The 21,658-nt window shown below is 38.6% G+C and overlaps 1 protein-coding gene across 3 annotated transcripts in view; it reads right to left on the reverse strand.

The window, feature by feature from the left end:
• Positions 1-21,658, reverse strand: part of ABHD2 (abhydrolase domain containing 2, acylglycerol lipase) — a 118,970-nt gene that overhangs the window by 27,150 nt on the left and 70,162 nt on the right. For all 3 annotated transcript variants that reach the window (XM_036769616.1, XM_036769617.1, XM_036769618.1), the window contains 2 exons: positions 14,725-14,900; positions 11,895-12,062 (listed from right to left, as the gene is read on the reverse strand). In XM_036769616.1, the coding sequence (XP_036625511.1) occupies positions 11,895-12,062; positions 14,725-14,900 (344 nt within the window). The remainder of the gene's footprint in view (positions 1-11,894; positions 12,063-14,724; positions 14,901-21,658) is intronic.

Below are 21,658 nucleotides of genomic sequence, written 5' to 3' on the forward strand. Positions count from 1 at the left end.
GAGCAAGATTCACTCATTCCCTCATTCCCCCCTCACCTGCCCTCTCTCCTCCTCCCACAGAACTGCTTCCTCTTGCCACCTTTATTCGAGATAATCCACCCCATTCTATCTCTCCCTATCTCCCTCTCTCAATATATTCCTCTCTCATCCCTTAATTTGATTTTATTTCTTTTAGATATCTTCTCTTCATCTTCAACTCACCCTGTGTCCGCACTCTCTCTCTCTCTCTATATATATATACACATGCATATATACATACATGCACATTCACTTATATATATATAAACATATATATATATATATGCATATTCATGAGATCTCATGAATCATACACATCATCTTTCTATGTAGGAATGTAAACAAAACAGTTCAACTTTAGTAAGTCCCTTAAGATTTCTCTTTCTTGTTTACCTTTTCATGCTTCTCTTGATTCTTGTGTTTGAAAGTCAAATTTTCTATTCAGCTCTGGTCTTTTCACTGGGAAAGCTTGAAAGTCCTCTGTTTTAATTAAAATCCATATTTTGCCTTGGAGCATGATACTCAGTTTTGCTGGGTAGGTGATTCTTGGTTTTAATCCTAGCTCCATTGACCTCCGGAATATTGTATTCCAAGCCCTTCGATCTCTTAATGTAGAAGCTGCCAGATCTTGGGTTATTCTGATTGTGTTTCCAAAATACTCAAATTGTTTCTTTCTGGCTGCTTGCAGTATTTTCTCCTTGATCTGGGAGCTCTGGAATTTGGCGACAATATTCCTAGGAGATTTCTTTTTGGGATCTATTTGAGGAGGCGATCGATGGATTCTTTCAATTTCTATTTTGCCCTGTGGCTCTAGAATATCAGGGCAGTTCTCCTTGATAATTTCTTGAAAGATGATATCTAGGCTCTTTTTTTGACCATGGCTTTCAGGTAGTCCAATAATTTTTAAATTATCTCTCCTGGATCTATTTTCCAGTTCAGTGGTTTTTCCGATGAGATATTTCACATTGTCTTCCATTTTTTCATTCCTTTGATTCTGTTTTATAATATCTTGATTTCTCATCAAGTCACTAGCTTCCACTTGCTCCAATCTAATTTTTAAAGGAGTATTTTCTTCAGTGGTCTTTTGGACCTCCTTTTCCATTTGGCTAATTCTGCCTTTCAAGGCATTCTTCGCCTCATTGGCTTTTTGGAGCTCTTTTGCCATTTGAGTTAGTCTATTTTTTAAGGTGTTGTTTTCTTCAGTACATTTTTCAGTATTTTTTTGGGTCTCCTTTAGCAAGTCATTGACTTGTTTTTCATGGTTTTCTCGCATCCTTCTCATTTCTCTTCCCAATTTTTCCTCTATTTCTCTAACTTGCTTTTCCAAATCCTTTTTGAGCTCTTCCATGGCCTGGGACCAGTTCATGTTTTTCTTGGAGGCTTTTGGTGTAGGCTCTTGCACTTTGTTGACTTCTTTAGGCTGTATGTTTTGGTCTTCTTTGTCACCAAAGAAAGATTCCAAAGTCTGAGACTGAATCTGGGTGTGTTTTCGCTGCCTGGCCATATTCCCAACCAACTAACTTGACCCTTGAGTTTTTCAGTGGGGTATGACTGCTTGTAGACTAAAGAGTTCTATGTTCCACGTTTGGGGGGGATGCGCCAGCTCTGCCACACCAGCACTCCTCCTTCCCCAAGAACCCCCAACCCGGACTGGGCTTAGATCTTCAGAAGGCTGTGCACTCCTGCTCTGATCTGCCACTTAATTCCTCCCGCCAGGTGGGCCTGGGGCCGGAAGTAACAGCAGCTGTAGCTGCCCCACCTCCGCTGCCCCGGGGCGGTGGCCGAACTGTGAACTCCTTCCACTCCTGCAGCTTTTCCCACTAACCTTCACCGCAGTCTTTGGTGTTTGTGGGTTGAGAAGTCTGGTAACTGCCGCAGGGCGCTAGGGCCCGCTCCGCCCGGCTCCTGGTCTGGTTGGTCCGAGCAGCTCACGCTGGGCTCTGCTCTGCTCCCAGCTCCGTGTGGGATAGACCTCACCCAGAGACCATCCAGGCTGTCCTGGGCTGGAGCCCTGCTTCCCTCTGCTGTTTTGTGGGTTCTGCAGTTCTAGAATTGGTTCAGAGCCATTTTTTATAGGTTTTTGGAGGGACTCGGCAGGGAGCTCACTGCTTTCCAGCTGCCGTCTTGGCTCTGCCTTTCCTTCTTTTTCTAAAGCTCATCCCCTACACTTTCCACATGAAGAAGGCTCTCATCTCAAAAATCCATCAAGGATTTGATGAAAGGAATGCAAGAACAGTTTATATTTCATCCTACCCCATGCTTACTAACAAGTGGGACCAATCCATTCCTCTGAGGGAAGGGTAGAAAGCTTGTGGACTTGGGATCAGGCTTCTATCTCTTAGAGAAAGAAGTAGGACCAGGGCATGATCAGTCTACTAGTGTTAATGAGCCTCCTCCAAGAGCCTGGGGAGAGGGTAGCTTTAATTGTGGGCCTAGGGAGAGTGGGGGGGAAGTGAGTCAGAGATTCAGGCGTATGCTTGTATATCTGGTCAGTTTAGGATTGTGTGAGTTGGTTTTAGCTCCTTCGGTTCAGCTCAAGGCAGAAGTGGGCATATTTGTGCTATATCCAACAAGAGACTTTGCTGGTGGAGACTATAAGCAGTAGCCTGTTATAGTTGATCTAGACTGTCCCTGCAGAAATAATAGTATGTTATCATATTGGGCCAAGTATAGATGCCAACCCTAAAATGAAACCTCTTTGAAAGGAAAACGATCTGCGAGTAAACAAATGCTGATTACAGACCATATCAGGTTTTATACAAGTCACATTGTGGGGGAGAAGTGGAATCATAAGATCAGGTTTAGAGTTAGAAGGACCTTCCAGGCTATCTAGTTGAACCCCTTCACTTTAGAGATGAGAAAACTGAGGCCCAGAGAGGGAGAATGATTTGCTCAGTCACACAGGCAGCAATCATGGGGCAGATCTAGTATTGGAACTCACCAACCACCTGAGATTCTTTTAAAGACATTTACAAAGAGAAAGGCAAGGAACAAAAGATGAATACCGAGTGTGGCACAGTTTTATCAGGATTACATAAGGAGTGCTTTAGCTTGGTAGGAGGTAGACAGGAGTGCAAGGCTGCAGGGGAAACTGAGCATAACCAAACTTTTAAAAAGTAATACTGAAGAAAAGAGGGTAATCAAAGAAAGGGTAGGGCTGCTGCTCCGCCTAGAAGAAGAAGGTAGAGCTATTTAATTCTCATTTTGCTTCTGTTTTGTCTGACAAAGAGAATGATTTCTGGCCTGGAAAAGACCAAAATGGCTAAAAGATCAATATGTACACTGTAAGGGAGATTTGAGCCTTGCTCCCCTGAATCAGTTCATCTGCTCTGGAAAAGCTATATCCTAGGTTACACTGAAAGAAATGGCTGACATATTTGCTGAGCCCTTGTTAATGATCCTTCACAGATCACAGACAACATGAGAGGCACCACTGGACTGGAAAAGGGCAAACGCTGCCAGAGAATGGAGTATGGAAACTATAGGTCTGTAGGTCTGATTTTTGATTCTTGGCAAAATTCTAGAACATATTATTAAAGAGGGTGAACATCCAGAGAGGAAGCAGTGATTACAGAAGGCCAGTGTGGCTTTGTCAAGATCAAGTCAAATTAACTTTTTTTTTTTTTAAGAATGACTTAATTGGTAGGATCCACATTTTAGCAAAACATCTGCTGAACTCTCCCCTGCTATGCTTGTAGAAAACATGGAGAAATGTGGGCTAAACAATAGTGAAATTAAGAGGGTTTGGAATTGTTTGAATAACTGTACCCAGAGTAGTCATTGGAAGGAAAGCTCCGATAAGGTAGCCTCATGGATCTGTGTTCGATCTGCTGATGGCTAACACTTTTATCAATGACTTGCATTTATCAATACATAGATGACATATCAAATTAAATTTTAATTTGACTTATCGAATTTGACTTGTCAAATCTGCAGAATGACACAACGCTAGCAGGATGATACTGGGTTATAGTCAGGATTCAAAAAGATCTTGAAAGCCCAGAACACTGAATCAAGTACAAAATGATGAAATTTAATAAGAATTGAATCTAAGTGTTACAGTTGGGATCAAAAAAGATCTGGTGGTTTTAGTGGACCAGTTTTTTTTTAGTGGAAGTCAGGTTATATTCTTAACCCTTTTAACATGATACATAAGGAAAGATAAGCCTCACTTCCCAGTTCCTTGAATCTAGACCAAACCTAGAAATAGAATGTTGGGCTGCATTTAAAAAGGCATAATAATGTCAGGGCCAGGGAGGTGATAGTCCAGCTAGCCCTTGCTCTGGTCATGCTATAGCTGAAGTCCTGTTTTCAATTCTGGGCATCACACTTCAAGAAGGACATTGATAAGCTGGAGGGTGTTCAGCTGAGGGCAACCACAATGCTGGAGGGCCTTGAGTTCATGCCATGTGAGCATCTCTTAAGGCAACTGGGGATACTTAGCTTGGAGAAGAAAACTTAGAGTGAGATATGACAGCTGTCTTTAGATATCTGAAGAGGTGTCACTCAGCAGAAGGATTGGATTTCTTTTGCTTGTCTTCAAAGGGTAGGACTTGGACTGATAGGAAGAAGTTACACATAGAAATTTAGGTTTGATGTAGGGAAAATCTTCCTAACAATTAAACCTATGTAGAAATGTGCTGGGTTGCATGCACTGAGGTCTTCAGGCAAAGGCTGGATGACCACTTGGTGGATGTATAGTAAGGAATGTTTGCTTCAGTGCTGATTGGACTAGATGGTTTCTGAAGTTCCTTCCAACCCTGAGATTTTGTGATTCTATTCTGACACTAAATTCAGCCTCTTTTCACTGTACCTTCTTGCCATTGCATAACTAGCCCCAGCCAACTAAGTAGAGGATGGATAAGAGGTGTATAAGCATAGCTCATGCTTATCCCCCTGGAGTCCTTGCTATAAACCAAAACTGGCTGGAATCAACAGGCCAGAATCCATTAAAATGCCTAAGATACCAAGATGATAGTGAATCTGTTCATGATTTATTCATCTGCTTAAAAAAAGACATGTTTTGGGAAATAGACTGAGAGGTCAAAGCAGTGTAGTAGTTCCTAAAATATCCTTTTGCAGCAACTTAGAAAAAGATTCCTTTTCAAATCATATTAGTAATTTGAATAATGGCCTAAATTGTAGGATTCCCCCTCCCTCTGCCTTTTTTTTTAACGATTAAAACACCATTATTCTTGAAGGTCATAGAACTGTATTGGTTTCATAGAGGAGATCCCTAAAGAAGGAAAAAAAAAATTCAAGAATTCTCAAAAAAGTTTAATACTATGCTTGATGTGAGGTTGAAAAGACCCTCCAGTTACCAAAACAGAACACCGCCCTCCTGTCCACCTCTTATCAACTCTCCTGTCTTGCCAGAACCTGAGAGTTTAGAAATAAGATTAGTAATGCCATTTAAATCCCTGTAGAGCACTTATATTAGCTTGGTATTTTGGTCAGAGATGGGTACTGCTAAATACTTAATAGGCTCATAGTCTTAAGGGAAGTCAGGTTATATTCTTAACCCTTTTAACATGATACATAAGGAAAGATAAGCCTCACTTCCCAGTTCCTTGAATCTAGACCAAACCTAGAAACCCCCCGGTCACAGCTAGCACGTACAGTGACATCTTGCTTTCTCATTCCTAAAACTATAGAGGTCTTAAAGACAATTTAAGAAATCCAGATCCAGTTACCCTAATAATCCACAATCTGGTTTACAGTTAACTTCTTTGGCTCCTGGGTGTCTCTCAGCTCACCTTTACCCCTCATCAGAATATTAGACTATTTGTATAAGGCATCTGGAGGAAAAAACAAGATTCTTTATTTTATTAGACCTTTTTCAGGGCCACTGATAGGAAATGCTGTACATTCCAAACACTGTCCAAGGTTTTTAAAACAAGGTAAATTAAGCCAACATATCTCTGCTGTTTCACTGTTCCTATAAAAGACTATGTTATTTATTTTAATAAAAATTTTAATTAAAATTTCTCAGATTTTCACAGTGTCCTTTTGTAGCCAAGTGACCAATCCCATATAGATAGAAATTTGGTCTTGACATGGCATTGTACATAATTTGTTGTTTCTTTGCTTTAATGATTGTTTTGGAAATCACACTGCAGTGGGCCTATTACTCATTTTGAGTTTTAGACTTTATTTTTAGTCTGCTCAACTTGCTTAGATCATGCAAGATGGGTTTTGGACCCACTAACTGATTCACAGAAATGATAAAAATCAAGGAGCAGCCCAGCTGAAAGAAGTTAAGCAATTAACTCTCTAGGAGATCAGGTTGAGTGAGTGCTATTTCAAAAATTAACTGAAGCAAACCAACACTCCCACCAACAAATTCAAGGGATAACCAGGAATGGAGAACCTGAATAGTCTGCCCTGGAGAGGTATGACCCAAGCATGGTAGCAGCAGAATTTACCAGGATAAGAACAGTGAACACCATGATACCAGAAATTCTGTTTTAGTGGTCTGTTGGTGTTGTTCAGTCATTCAGTCACGTCCGACTCTTTGTGACCCTGTGGACCATTGCATATCATGGGGTTTTCTTGGTGTAGATGCTGGAGTGGTTTGCCATTTCCTTCTCCAATGAATTGATGCAGACAGAGGTTGAGTGACTTGCCCAGAGTCATACAGCTAGTAGTAAGTGTTTGAGGCTAGTTTTGAACTCTGACTCCAAGCCCACTGCTCTATCCACTGAGCCACCAAGCTGCCTCATTCTAGTGGTTTATCACTCAGGCAGAAACTCAGAGCAGGCGCCTGTTTTGGTTGGCATGAGAATATGGGTTAGAAACAAAACTAAAGGAAGAAGGAGGAAGTAAATATTTTCCTTTCCCTCCCTTTAAATTCCATCATCTAATTCCTGGTCTCCTGTACAGAGTACATTTTTTTTTATGGGTTAAGCCTTTATTATGGCACACATGATTGTCTTGGATGGCTACTCAATGTGATACTTGAGAATGTTTATAGATACTCCTTTGTGTCAGGGTGAACACAGACCATATCTTGACTTTTCAAGTAAGTCTGTCATTTCTTATTACAAAACTAAGAACAAGATTAGAGTGAAGGTATGATTGCAAGGACACTATCCCCTGTAGCAGAAAATTTTGCCCAATGATCTGTAAATAGTTTTTTTAAGGGCAACTCTTAGACGTAACCTTAATTGAAAAATATTAACTGTGTTAAAGATCATTAGTATCTAAAACTACCTTGTTCATTTTAGTTGTTTTTTAAAGACTAGGTTAATGTATACTGCATTTGCGATTGCTTAATCACTCTGCCTGAAATCATTTTGGTACCTTTTTGCCTTAAATCTTATTGGAATATACTTAAGATTATATTTCTTCCCCCCCACCCTCCTCTACCATCCTACAAGTAAAAGTAGTGGTAGAAGATGAACTCTATAAAGCTGAAAGGAATCACTCCAAATGTTGAAGTTTTTCCCCAGTCTTTCTTCCAATGGAGGACTAATATCTGAAATACACAGTATATTTTATAAATACTTTCACAATGAGCTTGTGCCATAAGGACAATCAACAAGCAAATATTTATTAAGTACTCACTATGCATGAAGTACCGTGCTAAGCACTGGGGTAGAAATACAAGCAAAAATAGGCAGTTTCTGCCCTAAAAGAGCTTGCACTGTCATAGGGGAGGACAACCCAAGAAAGGAGAGTTGAAAAGTGGAGATGGGGGAGAAGAGAACACGTGCTAGGTGGCATGATGACTAAGTCCAAAGAGTCAGGGATGGCTGATCTGAGACGGGTCCTTACACAAAATGGAGATTCTGCGAAGAACTCACCAATGAGATGAACGAACTGCAAAAGCTGAGTCAGGAGAGGCCGCCGAGGCATTGTGGAAACAGGAAAGCATGTAAATCCCAAGACTTTTCTTGAGACATATCACATACCCACACTGTGGATGAGACACTGCAGCATAGCATGTAGAGAGATGACCTCAGAGCTGGAAAGACCAGAATTCAAATCCTGCCTCTGCGCAAATCACTTAACCTCTCATTACCCTAGGCAATTCTCTAAAATGGTAAGTTATAGATTAGCTGTCAATCTGCATTAGTGGGGTGTTTCCACACCAGGAGTTCCCCATATTGATGAAACTATAAGTCCACATGAAAAAGAAAAACTATTATATTTATTTGTGTAAATCTGATCTTTCCTGCTTGTCTGTATGATCTCTGAAGGCAAGGATTACATCTTGTTCATCTTTGTACAGTACAATGTATCAGTACAATGAACGGTATCATGAACATAACAGTTTCTTAGATCAAGAGCTGGAAGGGACCTCAGAGGTTATCTTAGTTCAAGACCCTCATTTTACAGATGGAAAAACTAAGACCATAAATGTTAAGTGATTTGCATAAGGGAAGGAATGGAATAAACATTTATTAAGTTTCTACTATGTGCCAGGCACTGTTCCGGGTGCTGGAATACAAATATAATGAATGAAACAATCCCTATTCCCAAAGAGCTGACATTCCAATTGAGAAGACATGAAGTACACTCCTAAGCATATACAGAATAAGTTTAAAGAAAATAAACAGAAATAAATACAAAGTGGTTAGATACAAGATAGTTTGGGAAGGGCACTAGCAGTTCAAGGGATCAAGAAAGGTTTCAAGGTGGGCCTTGAGCTGTGTCTTGAAGTGAGGGATTCTACGAGCAAAGGTGAGGAGGGGTGGCACCCAGGTCTGAAGGATAGCCAGTACACAAGCAGAGATGAGAGGCAGAAGGTAAAAAGCAGAGCAGCCAGTTTGGCTGGATCTAGGGTGCAGGATGGGCAATAACGTTCAATGACGGTGGAAAGACAGATTAAGTCAGAGTTGCAAAGGGCTAAAAGCTAAACGCAGGAGACTGTATTTTATCTTAAGAGGCAAAAGGGAGCTACTGGAGCTGATTGAGAGAAGAATGACAGGTCAGATCTGCATTTAAAGAAAATCATTTTGGCAGTGTTGTATATGGTAGACTGGAGTGGTGAGAGACCAATTAGGAACCTGCTGCCATACCAGAGGTGAGGATGATAAAAGCTTGACTTAAAAGTGGTGGCTATATAAGTAGAAAGGGTCAGATGAGTGAGGAGAATGGATGTTGAAATGGCGAGAGAGAGAGGAAAGAGAAAAGACAGAACTTTGGGGTATATCCAAGATAGATGTGGGCTTGATGGTAGTACAGTTTGGTAATTTCAAAACTGAATGAATGACCAGACCAAAAGAATTAATGATTAAATCGACCAATGCCCCTAGGTGTTCCTAACCAGAAATCTGTGAAGTTTTTTTAAAAAAAGTGATAACTTCTTCAATGCAATTGGTTTCCTTTGTAATCCTATGTATTTTACTTTATGCACTTAAAAACATTATTCTGAGAGATCTATAAGGCTTCAAGGCCTCACCAGACTGCCAAAAGAGTCAATGACATAAAAAAAGCTAGGAATCCTCTTGCCCTAGAAGGCAATTTCTAGTAGAATGTCATAGGTCTCTAGTACTTCAGTTTGTACTGTTAGTTAAATATTTTAACAATGACTTGAATGATAGCATGCTTATCAAATTTATGGGTAACACAAGACTCAGGAGCCTAGTTTACCCACTGAATGAGAGAATTGGAATCCAAGAAGTTCTTGACAAGGTACAACAACAGGTTAAATTTATTTCATAAAATAAAATGTATTAGGGATTATTAAGCTCACAGTTCAAAAGTACTTAATGTAAATGTAAAGTGAGGCCTACACCTGGATAAAAAAATCAATGCCTAAGTAGAAGATGGGAGTTTGAGTAGACTGAATGCTCACTAGGATTCAGCAAGGTCTTACAGCTGTCAAAAAAAAAAAACTTAATGAGATACTAGGCTCCTTTAATTACCACACAGTGTCCAGAACAAAGAAAGTCATAGTCCTAGATTCTCTGACATGGACAGACTAGATCTAGAATATAATGATGCTTAATTCTGGGTACTGCATTTTAAGAAGAATATTGACATAGAATCACAGATTTAGAACTAGAGGAACCTCAGAGGTCACCTAGTCCAACCCCTTCATTTTACAGATGAGGAAACCGAGGTCTAGACAGGTTAAGTGACTTGCCCAAGGTAACACAGGTAATAATTAGTAGAGGCAGGATTCAAACACAGCTTCTATGAATGCAAATTCAGCATATTTTCTATTTCCCACCCTGCTTTCACATGTTTGAGTACATTTAGAAAAGGGAAAACAGGATGGTGAAGGGACTGAAAATCATGTCATAGGAAGAGTGACTGAACTTCTGCCCTGTGACTCTGTTCTGACTGGTGCGTGCCTCATGTAGCCATGTCCTCCTTGACTCCCTGGCCATTTGTCACCAGCTGCTACTTTGCAACTCTAGAATCATAATTAAATCAATCCTGACATTGTTTCCAGGAAGGATGTGTCAATCTCCTCTCCTATCTCTTCACTCATCATCCCAATAACTTTCCAGACCCCCATATCCCTCTCTGTCTACTGTTCTCCTTTATGTGTTCTAACATAAATTCCCCTAAGAATGTAAGTTCTTTGAGGACAGGGGCTTTTTTGCTTTTGTATTTATATAACCAAAGCTTAGCACAGTATTTGGCACATAGTAAGCACTTTAAAAATCTGTTTCCATTAATTTACTAATTTGTATTTAGTTTAGAGAAGAGTTCTTTGAATAGGAGGAGAAAGGTCAGATATTTAAAAGATTGTCAAGGGATGGAGGGTATTAGAGCCTTTTAAAAAACTAGAAATAAGGCAGAGATGGATGCTAGCTCAGTCCAGGGTGGGGGAGGGTGAGGAGAAAGGGAAGGAGAACTTAATAATTAATGCTCTGGAAAAGTGAAATGGACAGATTTCTGAGACAGTGAACTCTCCCTAGGGTCATAGATTTAGAATTGAAAGGGACCTTAAATAGCATGAATCTAACACCCTAATTTCACAGATGAGGAAATTAATGACCAGCGAAATTAAGTGACTGGTTCAATGTCATACAGGTATTAAGTAACATTACTGGGATTTGAACTATCTCCTGAGATGTCAAGCAGAAAGTGGATAATAGCATCTCTGTCTGCCTGTCCCTCCCTCCCTCCACCCATCTATATATATAATTTGTTTTCACAAGCCTGTTAGGCGGATACTATTCAGGATTCTTATTCTTATTTTAAGGATGAGAACACTGAAATTTGGCTATTTGTCAAGGATTTTGTGAAGGGATTCCTAATCAGATATAAGTTTGACTAGATGATCTCTGAGGAACCTTTACCTTTGAACTCTCAAGAGTCTATGATTCTGTGGTCTATTCATAGGTTTAGATTTGTTCTAATGGAGTTTTAGGGAGCTCAGATCAAATGGGGACACAGTCACATGCTTCGTTTCGCCTCAAATGTGATCAGGAGCTTCCTAGTTTCAAGTGGTTCTTTGCCCAAGGCTGGCAGTTGATAATGTAATCCCTTAGAAATCTTATACTGGAACTAAACATCTGGCTCTGGGCAATGACTGGTTCTGCAATAAGCCATGGGTAAGTGCCAAACAACCTAGAATTTCAGCCTCTAGTTTTTGCTATAGGTTAGTAAGCTCCATTTCAGGGTGTGAACTCTGTTTTTAATGGTGACCATTAAAAATGAAGGGAAAACCAAGCTATAGCCATGATGAGAATGGAATGGGAAGGCAAGTTTAAAGATCTCCTTAAGCAGCTACTTATGACGCACTGCTATTTGTCCTGATCCTCTCCCAAACACTGCAATTTTTTGGCTGCAAAAGTCAGAAATGATTAAAGATATACTTCATCTATTGGTCTCTACTGTTGCTATTATTGCATAGGTTAGAATGGCAAGAATGAGAACCAGAATCATCATCCTTGACATGTTTTCGCTCTTACCATAAGTGAACATTCGAGGAGACGTCAACTCAATATTGGGTAGTGCACCCAGGTGGTTCAGCACAGCACATCGATAGCCATTCTTCTGGGCATAGTCGACAAAGGTCCGGATGTACTGTTTCTCACTATGGTTGGCGATTCCGGGACAAATGACCATTGTGACATCGTCTAAAGGTTGAAGAAAGACATTCAAAGACACCAGATCAATGACAATATCTAAATGGAAAAGCTAAAATTCAATTTTGTCAGGAAATGGGAGGGTTTCCTTAGTTCCCAATCCCAAAAGTTTTCATCACCTTGCCTGAGACAGAATTTAATTCCAAATGTCTTAGAAGGAGGAACTTTCCAAATGTTCTAGACCAGGGCTGTCCAACCTTAGTTTTTACTGAAACAACAGACAATATAGTTTTATTTGCCATTTTAGTGAGAGCTCTGCAGTAGCTAGGCTTTGTTTACTAAAGCACTTATGTAAATTTCTATGCTTGTAGGTGGGCTGCATAAATCACACTTCAAACCGCATTTTGGACAGCCCTATTCTATAGTGCTTTATAGTTTAACCATCACATATATGTATTACGCACATATGTGTATATATTCACACATACATACACATATATACATACATACATACATACACACACACACACACGTATGTATCTCTTGTGGGGCAGGCCAGGTAAATAATATTACTTCCAATTTGCAAATGTGGAAACTGAGGTTCATGTAAGTGACTTGCCCAGCATCTCTGTCTGCCTGTCCCTCCCTCCCTCCACCCATCCATATATATAATTTGTTTTCACAGGCCTGTTAGGTGGATACTATTCAGGATTCTTATCCTTATTTTAAGGATGAGAACACTGAAATTTGGCTATTTGTCAAGGATTTTGTGAAGGGATTCCTAATTAGATATAAGTTTGACCAGATGATCTCTGAGGAAACTTTACCTTTGAACTCTTGAGAGTCTATGATTCTGTGGTCTATTCATAGGTTTAGATTTGTTCTAATGGAGTTTTAGGGAGCTCAGATCAAATGGGGACACAGTCACATGCTTCGTTTCGCCTCAAATGTGATCAGGAGCTTCCTAGTTTCAAGTGGTTCTTTGCCCAAGGCTGGCAGTTGATAATGTAATCCCTTAGAAATCTTATACTGGAACTAAACATCTGGCTCTGGGCAATGACTGGTTCTGCTTGTAAGTAGTGGAATTGAAACTTTAAAGTAGATCTTCTTTCTACTATACTGTCCTGCCTCTCTGCACAAGCAAGTTGTTAACCCCTTCATTATGGAAATGCTGCCCCATTGGACTAGCAACAAGGGCTTTGTTTCCTAAATCTGACAAGAATTCTTTCCAAAAGTAAAAAGAGCTATTGCTTCTATCAGAGCTTTTTCTGGGATCTCTATATTGACAATACCCTTGAACTACCTTCATCCTTTCCTAGGAAGAAATGGCTTAGAAATATGAGTTTTCAAAGGAATAAGTCATAACTAAACTGTTAGTATTTCTCATTTTTCCTGCCCCCTCACTGCTGGTTTTTTCTTGGCAAAGTAGGTTGGCTAAACCAAATTCTGTTCTTTAAGCAGAAAGTAAAATAAGGTAGGAAATAAAAATATGCTGCAACATGAGGGCATGCTTTCAAATTTCTCTCTTAGAGAAATAAACTACTAAAATATCATGCTAGTGAACTTATGGGAATGCAAAGCAAGCTTCCAAAATGTGGAATCTGAAGCAAAGCTTCCTTTTCACTAACAAGGCTGATTATTCTAGAGAATTTCAATGACCCTGGAGTCTTGGTACATTTGATATAATTTTCCATCTTAAATATTAAAAGCATCCATGAAAGACTCTAGAGTATAGGGCATACAAATGTCATTCTAAGACATGAGAACATATATTCAAGAATATTAGTCTTTCTAAAAAAACTTATTCATAAAGGCTGCTACCATAATTAGAAGGGGTACATGAAAATCTAGAGACAGGGGCTACCTACTAGCAGCAGAAAGAGTACTCAAAATATATGACCTTTTTTTTCAGTTTTGCCTCACCCTCATACTTGTATTCACCCACCAAGTCATACATACCCTGTTTTCCCCTGCTTCTCTGAACATCTATTAGGCTTACACGCAGCTCTTCTATTTGAAGGACTCAGAAAAAGGCAAATTGCTTTATATACACTGAAGTGTAATGGACATATACACACATCAATACGTGACTATCTTTATATGTGAGGAGATGTTAGGAGATACATGTATCTATGGGCATATGTATCAGCTGTATGAGTATAAGGTGACTGGGATATATTAAGGTCAGGTAGAAATAAGGTCAAGAATATGATACGAATGGTCCTGCTCATGAAGTTACGGAGCCAGGAGGAATCTCTGAGATTATATACATAGGTGAGAAAACTGGTTAAGTGACTTAAGAAAGGTCACATAATAACTAGTTTATGGCAAAGTCAGGGTTAGAGCCTGTGTTCTTTTGAGGACACCATGTTGCTTTCCATAGTTATTGCTTCATCTCTACTAATGAATACCAATATAAGCTCCTTAACAATTCACTTGGGAAGACTTTTTGGACTTGTATAACATAATTTGAAAAGAGTTTTAGTATTTACATAGTATTCTATATATGCCAAGTGACTTTTAGTCATTTTTAAGATTCCTCATGTAATCCTGGACACTTGTTCCTCAACTTCTCTATCACAGCATTTTTTGTAAGAGACTTTTTGTTTGTAATTATAGACTGCCTACTAGCACATGTTAAAGTATTTTCACTTGTTCAACAGTACATTCTTTTTCAAGTAAGGACCCAATCATCCAAACCAACTTGGCTCACCTCCAATGCAGTGTTCGGCCAAAGGTTCAAAGAGGTCAAAGGTGGAAGTGGCTCCATCTGACATGGTGATGAACTTTCGGTGGCCATAAGGATGAGGTGACCTCACCCTTCCCATCTTCCCATACAAAGCAGTCTGGATGTGTCCACTCTTCCCCCATATCAAGGGGGGAATATATCTATGGAGGAAGAAAAATGAGGATTACTTTTCCCCTACATATCATAAGCTTTGAAAAGAGCACTAACCTTGTAACCAATTTTATACCACTGGGGAAAACTCTGTGTACAGAACAGAATTATATGAGACAAATCTTAAGGCACACATCTATCATATTGTACATTAGATCCAAAGTGACCAAAGAATCCCAACCATGATCTGTACATATTGCAAGTATGAGTATTTTAAATAATTCACAAGAGTACAAGGCCACAAGGGCCCTCAGAAGCCACTGAGTCCAATCCCCTTATTTTACAGATTAGGAAAGAGCGGCTCAAGGGGATCAATTGACTTGTCCAAGATCACACAGGTAGTTAAGTGGCAGAACTAAGATCTGATCCCCAGGCCTCTGACTCCAGACCCCAAATCCTTCCTACTGGACTACCCCGTCTCTTGGCATTTTTATAAACAAGTGAAAAAACATAAATATTTCTTTTGACCAACCTTTATGGGCAAGTCACTGTGCTAACCCTAACTTTCATATCTACGTTATAAGTCCAAAGCAGATGATAACTAACAACAAATTCAGGAGTTTAGGAGCCTGTTTAGAATTTTATTGCAAAGGATAATGACTAAGCTCAAGCAAGGCACAGGGCCTTCATGCAATCGTCATTATATGAAAATACTGAGTTAGACAGGCTCCTGACAGGAAATATAAAAAATATGTCATTGGATTATGTCTTACTGATTATTGTTAAAGAATGTGATAAATGAACCTGCAGACAATAACAAAAAGTACAAGGATAACTGTAATAAATTACTTTGCTAGCAGTAGTTTTCCCTATTAGAGCAATTAGCTGAAGACTGGTTTTCAGGGCATGCCATACAGGTGAGGCACCAGAGTTGGAGCATGAGACACGTACTTTCAGATGTGGTCAATGTGGGGAATTTTTTAGCTTAATTGTATTTAGGATTGTATTAGTGATGGAGATGAAGGAAGGAAAAAAGGAAGAGAGAAGCATTCATAAAACATTAAAATATACACAGAACAAAAAGAAGTTTGTGATTGGGGCACATAAAAACAGGGCAATTTCATTACTCCTGTGTTAAATTTAAATATATTTTTAAAAACTGTACATAATTGGGGTTCAGTTTCATATACAAACCTTTTTGGCATACTGAAATGTTCATTTTTGTTGATGATTGTTAAGTTCATAATGAAAAAGAAAATCTAAAAAAGTTTGTTCTTTAGAGTACAGAATCATAATATTTTATAGCTGAAAGTGTCCTCAGCATTCATCTAATCCAACTTTTTCATTTTACAGCTGGGGAAATTGAGGCATGGAGAAGTAACTTGATTAGCCCAAGTCATACAGCTAGTGAGGGGCAGAGCTGGGAATGGAACCCATGTTTCTTAATCCCAATCTTTACCACTATAAAAGTAGAGTTGTCTAATATAAAGTTAATTGCAATCTATTCCATGCAGGGCATTTATTAATAGTCAAAAATGAGATCTGTTAAGTCATGTCTATTGCTTCCTTCAAAACTATTCAAATTAAACATCTCCAAACAGCCTTTTTAAAGTAACCTGACCCCATTCTGTTCACGCCTTTATTCTGCACCCACTAATATTCGGAGAAGCTATAACTGGGAATTTTTGCAGCTGGGACAAGTAGCACAACTAAGCCCAGGGCCAGTCGAGTGAGTGACGGGTGTTGGGGATCCAGACCAGTTGGGGAGGAGGAAGGACCACCTGGTAGGCTCCTATTTTAATAAATTATTTGTTAACTATATGGTAAGCCTTGTTGGGTGTATGATGTCAAAAGCCTTCAAGTACTGTAAGTGCCCCTTAAATAATTTGGCACATTAGGACAAAGCCCTGGTAGCCCTTTACTAGCTATGGCTCTGATACTTGGTATGTTATTTTCTACCAGATTAATATATATTTGTACATGTATTGTTTTATGTGTTCTCAAAAGTCATGTTTGTATATTTTATCATCTCGCCACCTAGAAAGTAAATAGGAAAATAGGAACTGTATAAATTATTTTTAGGAATGATAGAATTAGTAATAATAACTGACATTTATAAAGCACCTTGTGATTTAAAAATATTTTACCTAAATTCTCCTTTGTGTCTTATGACAGACCTCTGAGATACGCAACTTAAACGTAATTAATCATCACAGTAGCTAGCTAGTCCAGTACAATGCAATTCAATTCAATTGATACTCATTAGATACCATAGTAGGCATGCAGCCAATGCTTTTTGAGTTATTCATTCTCTCCTTCAATACACAAAATATTCAAAAAATAAAACTGAGCACCTACTTGTTGACCACCTACTAAAACAAAATGGATACTAAACAGAATATAGAAACTAATTAGGTCTCTGCCCAGTGGACTTATAATCACCATCTGGTTTTAATTACACAATCATAGAACTTGAAGGACTTTGGAAGATAATATGGTATATCTTATGGGGTAGTGGTGGGGGCAGAGATGGACAGGGGAGTGTCTAAATCATTCTGGAAAATAATTATCTATTTTCTTTTAAAAGAACTTCAGGCACATCCAGAAAAAGAACTATGGAGTCTAAATGCAGACTGAAGCATCCTATTTGCTCTCTCTTTTCTTTGTCTTTCTTGTGGTTTCTCCCATTGGTTCCAATTCTTCTAAACAACATAACTAATGTGCAAATACGTTTACTATGAATGTATATAAAGAGCCTGTACCAGATTGCATGCCGTCTTGGGGAGGGGGGAGGAGAGGGAGAAAATTTGGAACTTAAAATCTTATGGAAGTGAATGGTGAAAACTAAAAATAAACAAATAAATAAATTAAAAAAAAAAGAACTTCAGGGATGGAGATTTCATAACTGCTCTTAGAAGCCCTTAAATTATTTACCATCACCACTCTGTAAACTGGCCAATTTTTCTCAATACTCAGAATCCATTTTATCATTAAAGGCAGGCAGAACAGGGCAAAGCAAATAGAAACTCCATCCAATACTGGGAAATCTGGGAAATACTGGGAAAGTCCTAGCTCTGCTACTAATTAGTAATGCTAACCTTGTGCAAATTTCTGAACCAATCTGGTTCTTGATTTTTTTATAAAATAAGGCTAGCTAACCTAAATGATCTGTAGGGCTAGTATTCCATAATTTTCTTCTGTTACGGGTTTCCGAGATAACACAGTAATACAGCAGGAAGGACTGTCTAGTCATTGTCCCTCAGACACACCTGCTTCCATGCCTTTGCTTACTCCCTTCAGAACGTTGTTATGTATTTCCATCTGTCTCCTCTTACCTATTTTTCAAAGCCCAGCTGGAGTTCACCTCTTCCCTGAAGCTTAACCACTCTCGCCTCTTACTTTGTATAGCACTTAAGTGTTTGCATTACTCATCTGACAGTTAAATACAGGAATGCTGAAGCTTACGTCATTTCAATTGATAGCACCCAAAGCTATGGTTTTCTCATGGAAGCAATAATAATGATAACAACGCCACCCAGCATTTATATAGCACTCAAAAATTTACAGAACAGTTTAAAAAATTATTTTTAAATTTTGAAGTTCAACTCCAAAAAAGAAACATTTCCATATAAATAGCAGACTACACAAAGGGGTTCTATATGAAACTGTGCATCTTCATTTCATACCACTTGCTTCTAAAAAAGTAAACAATACATTTCACATGTTACTTTAAAAACTGTCTGGCATGTCAGTATTTTCTTCTGAATTCCCTTTTGCTTTCTTCTGTGCATTTAAAAAACGTTTCAATGGCTCTCTTTTTGCCTGGCCTTACTAATTCCTTTTGGGGTTCCTTTAAGGAGGCGATTGGTGGCTTCACATAATGTCTTTGTACCCCCACAGAGTGCCCAGTGGAATGTCTTGCACTTAGTAGACACTCACCAAATAGCTTCTGATTGAAAAAAAGAATGACTGGGACTTCATAGAATTGGCATTTGATTTGTGTTTCTGAGGCTGACAGTCAGCAGACATCTTCCTCACTACCAATTTGTTGAATTCTAAAAAGGTACGGTGAATGTTTTATAGGTGGCCGACAATGTCAGGGTAGAAGAAAATTTTAATGTCCCATAGATTTGCAAAACTACTCCATAAATTTTTTTCATAAAAATTCTCAGTAGTAGGATTTTTTTGTGGTAGCAAAAACTGGAAGCAGAATGGACCCTCATGAATTGGGGAATAGCTGAACAAACTGAGGCATATGAATGCAATCAAATAAGAAATGATGCATAGAAGGAATTCAGAAAGACAAGCCCGTGTTTAACTAAAGCTGCCTGAGCACTACTGGGGATCATTGGATCTATAGTCTGGTCCTCTGCTATGGAATGGTATGTAACCTTACACAAATCACTCACAAATTTTTGTGCCTCTGTTTCCTCATCTGCAAAATGGGATAATTAGTCTCCCTTTATCCAGAAAACGTCTCTGAACATAAAAGACTTAATGTTTGTTTAATTGAATGGAAGGTACCACAACCAATTTCCTAGTCAAGTTACCATTGCTCATTGGGGAGAGGTACTTCATAAAACACAAGGTAGTATTTAACAACAGGAACAACAGCAAAGTTAAAAAAAATCTCTCAAATTGACATTTGGTCATAATTCCAAGAATCCCACTACTTGTTGCCCGCATTTTCCACCTCCCAAATCCCACAAAGCACCAGAAAATATTCACCTTCAGTTAGTGCTGGGCAAGTTTTTTTTCTTTGTTTTTCCCCCTCAGAGGATGATCCTTTATATTACTGTTGGGGCAACAGAATCTACAATAACTCAGAGAAAAGAATGCACACACCCCACTTGCTCATCCTGCAAGAACCTTTATTCAAGTACTTAGCTGGTTAATGACATTTTAAGAAATAATAATCAAGAAGGAAAGAGTAAAAGAAACACATTGAAGAAAGTGGAAACCTTGCACTTATTATAGTGAAGTATATCTTCCTAATTATTATATTATACTGGGCCCAAGAACCAAAGCAAGTAATCCCCCCAATCTGAGGCTCCTACCACACTAGATCCTAGTAGAAGGAAAGTCTACTTGCTAGACCCAGGTGAAGACAAAGAGAAACATGGCCATGCCCTTATTGCTAACCCTGTCACCCTGTAAAAACACTGCTAATGATATATCATGAGACTCTAACGTCTTAAAAAGCTCATGGCTGAACAAGTTGTGGTATATGAAGGTAATGGAATACTATTGCGCTAAAAGAAATGGAGATGATGCGGACTTCATAATAACCTGGAAAAAACTACACGATATAATGCTAAGTGAGCAGAGCAGAACCAGGATAACATTATATACAACCACAGACATACGGATTCTGTGATGACTAACCCTGATAGACTTTGCTCTTCTCAGCAATACAAGGTGCAAAAACAACTCCAAAGGACTCATGATGGAGAGAGCTATCTACATCCAGAGAAAGAACTATGGAGTCTGAATGCAGATTGAGGCACACTGTATGCTCTCCATTTTTTTCCCCTTGGTTCTTCTTTCTTTTTTTTTCTCTTTTGTTTTTGTTTTTGGTTTTGTTTCTTCTTTCTCATGATTCATTCCATCAGTCATAATTCTGCTTCTTTACAACTTGACTATTGCATAAATAAGTTCAATGCAAAGTTATATGTAGAAGATATATTGGATGCCATGCTGTCTTGGGGAGGGAGCGGGGGAAGTGGAGGAAGAAAATCTGGAATTCAAAATTACGTGGAACTGAGTGTTGTAAACTAAAAATAAAAAATCTTAATTATAAAAAAAAATAAATTAAAAAAAAAGCTCAGCTTCATTTTATCTGACTTATGGGGCAGTAGGCTTCCGGGTATGGGGCCTCAAGAGAATATAAATATTCAGTTCTTTTGGGCAAAAAGTTAATTTGCTAATTAGAAATGTAAAACAACAGAAATGTAATGTTAAGAAAATGGACAGGTCTTACAGTATATTTCTTTACTACTTATTTCAGTAAAAAATCTTATTTGTCTATATTTTTACACAGTATGAAAGCAAAGTGAATTTTGGAGAGTTGCACAAAGATAATCTAGAAACAATTACTACTTCCGTTTCTTTCAGGAGACTTCTTCACTCCCTCTTTTAAATACTAAAGCACTCATCGTATTTTAAAAGTTAATTAATTGTTAGTTCTCAACATTCACTTCTATAAGATTTTGAATTCTAAAATTTCCCCCTTCCTCCCCTCAAGATGGCATACAATGTGTTTAGGCTACACATGTAAAATTACATTAAACATATTTCCACATTAGTCATATTGTGAAAGAAGAATCAGAACAAAAGGGAAAAACCAAGATAAAGAAAAGAAAACAACAACAAAAAAAGAGAAAATAGTCTGCTTTGATCTGCATTCATACTCCATCAGTTCTTTCTCTGGCGGTAGATAGCAATTTCTATCATGGGTCTTTTGGAATTGTCGTGGATTACTGCATTGCTGAGAAGAGCTAAATCTTATCAAAGCTGATCATCATGCAATGTTGCTGTTACTGTGTACAAAGTTCTGGTTGTGCTCACTTCACTCAGCATCAGTTCAGATAAGTCTTTCCAGGTTTTTCTGAAGTCTGCCTGCTCATCATTTCTTATAGCACATTAGTATTCCATTACACTCATATACCACCGCTTACTCAGCCATTCCCCAACTGATGGGCATCCCCTCAATTTCTAATTCTTTGCCACCACAAAAAGAGGAGCTATAAATATTTTTGTATATGTGGGTCCTCTCCCCCTTTTTATGCTCTCTTTGGGATAGTGGTAT

This window comes from Trichosurus vulpecula, chromosome 8, assembly GCF_011100635.1.
Source record: "Trichosurus vulpecula isolate mTriVul1 chromosome 8, mTriVul1.pri, whole genome shotgun sequence".
Lineage (NCBI taxonomy): Eukaryota > Metazoa > Chordata > Mammalia > Diprotodontia > Phalangeridae > Trichosurus > Trichosurus vulpecula.